Here is a 1,991-nt window from a genome sequence, read left to right on the forward strand (position 1 = left end):
TCGCCCTATGACAGCTGGGATAGGCTCCAGCGCCCCCCGCGACCCTGAAAAGGATAAGTGGAAGCGAATGGATGGATGGATGGATGGATGTAAACGCAACACAGCAGTTTTATGAATATTCAACAAGAGCAAGTGTCATCGGCCCTGGTTTGACAACCACACTGGGCACATGTTCACCAAAACACAGCACACCTTCACGACCTCGTCGAGCAGCGCTGTGTGCCGGTCAGTCCGACACCGCTCGTGCCCCGTGGGCAGCGTTGGAGCCCAGTCTGGATTTGTTACATGCGTTTCATATGCTGGTTTGCCTGCAATAATGCCATGGGGATGGCAGAGAAGTCGATATGCGCTCGTGTGAGCGCTGCAATCCAAGCCTGACGTCTTCGTTTAGTAATATCGGATACATGAGAGAACTCCCGTTGCCTCCAGGAGGGGAAACGATGGAAAGAGAGGCGATTTTCCAGCTTCCTGCCTTCACGATCGCGTGATCTAACGTTGCAACCGACAACACAGCTCGTACGAACCATAGCTGGCGCTCCGTGCGCTTCGTTTGGCCTACTGTCGTGGCGGAAGGGGGCCACGCCCCCTTCCATGACATCACGCTCCGAAGCCCTATAACAGCAGTGATAAATAAATGATTGACCTTAGTGATTAAGTTTGAGTGCAGTGATGGAGTTATTCTGCATGTAGCATTGGGTGGGTGGGGGTGATGGAGGTCACGCTCGGGGCAAACGGCTGCTCCTCAGGCTGTTTGTGCAGGATTGGTTGGTCTGCATCGTTTGGCTGATGGCAGCAGGTCACATGATGTGACCGCAGTGGGAAACGATGGCGCTGACCTTCAGACCCGTCTGGGCCAATCCAGGCTCAGGTGTGCGTGAAACTGACCTCACGATACACCTGGAGCTAAATGTCCCGTCTCTCCCTCTCTGCAGGTGGACGTTAAAGACCCTCGTTTCCAGGCCATGTTCACCTCCCATCTCTTCAACCTGGACCCCTCCCACCCCAGCTACAAGAAGACCAAAGCCACGCAGAGCATCGTAGCCGAGAAGCAGCGCCGGCGGGAGGAGGAGCAGCGGCGCCTGGAGGGCGCTCGGGAGGTCACGCCCACGCAGGCGGAGAGCGACGGGAAAAGTCGGGAAGCAGAGTCTGACGCTCGGGCGACAACGACACAGATGGACCCGAGTCTGTCGCTGCTCGTCAGATCCATCAAAAGCAAAACGCAGCAGTTTCAGGCTCGCAAGAAGCAGAAGCTGCTGTAGCTCCAGGCGTTAGCCACGTCCATCAGGCGCTGATCACGCAGGATCTACTTCCTGGACTGCCTCGGGTTTTGTGTTAATATGTTGTGTGCAGCGGGATCCTGACAGCAGCACGAACGTGGAAAAGTTTTACTATTGATGTTTCACAGAACTGAGATTAAAAGGATTAAAAACACAGTCGTTCGTCTGGATCGCTCCTTCGCTGTAATGCTGTAATATCGTTGTGTCCAGGCAGGCCGCGGGCAGCTGCAGCCGCCAGCGTCGCATCCACCCGTCAGTCAAAGAGGCCACGCCCAAAAAGCGAGCTTTAATGCAGCCTTGCATCCTGGCCGAGGGTTAATAATCCAGGGAAAGGTGATGATTGGCTGAGAATCACCAGCAGCCACGTCATGTTAAACCACTGACAGAATCAGGCCTTTCTGTAAACATCAGACGAGATCAGAGTTCAGATCTGCCCACGCTGCTGTGTCACGGACACGCCACCGACGCTTCCTTTATCCCCACCAGAATGTTTTAGTCATCCCAGAGGAAGCGTTGTGGTCACGGTCACCCCAATAAACACAGTAACACACACAACTAATGAAACAATACAGTTTATTACAAACTCACAAAGAAATATATCAATTATAAGCATCCAGATGATTACAGAGAAACTTATTTCCACTGTGGAGGACGTGCTGCAGGCTGCGGCTGCACATTAGATGGAGGAGTTGTGCAGAGATCCATTTATGTAGG

The 1,991-nt window shown here is 53.4% G+C and overlaps 1 protein-coding gene across 1 annotated transcript in view; it reads left to right on the forward strand.

The window, feature by feature from the left end:
- LOC102295013 (ESF1, nucleolar pre-rRNA processing protein, homolog (S. cerevisiae)) overlaps positions 1 to 1,431 on the forward strand; it is an 8,097-nt gene extending 6,666 nt beyond the window's left edge. Inside the window, exon 13 of the mRNA XM_014339458.2 lies at positions 933 to 1,431. Coding sequence (XP_014194944.1) covers positions 933 to 1,259 — 327 coding nt within the window. The 3' untranslated portion in view covers positions 1,260 to 1,431. The remainder of the gene's footprint in view (positions 1 to 932) is intronic.
- The last annotated feature ends 560 nt before the right edge of the window (positions 1,432 to 1,991 follow it).

Source organism: Haplochromis burtoni, unplaced genomic scaffold (genome assembly GCF_018398535.1).
Source record: "Haplochromis burtoni strain Fernald_Lab_line unplaced genomic scaffold, NCSU_Asbu1 Contig_282, whole genome shotgun sequence".
Lineage (NCBI taxonomy): Eukaryota > Metazoa > Chordata > Actinopteri > Cichliformes > Cichlidae > Haplochromis > Haplochromis burtoni.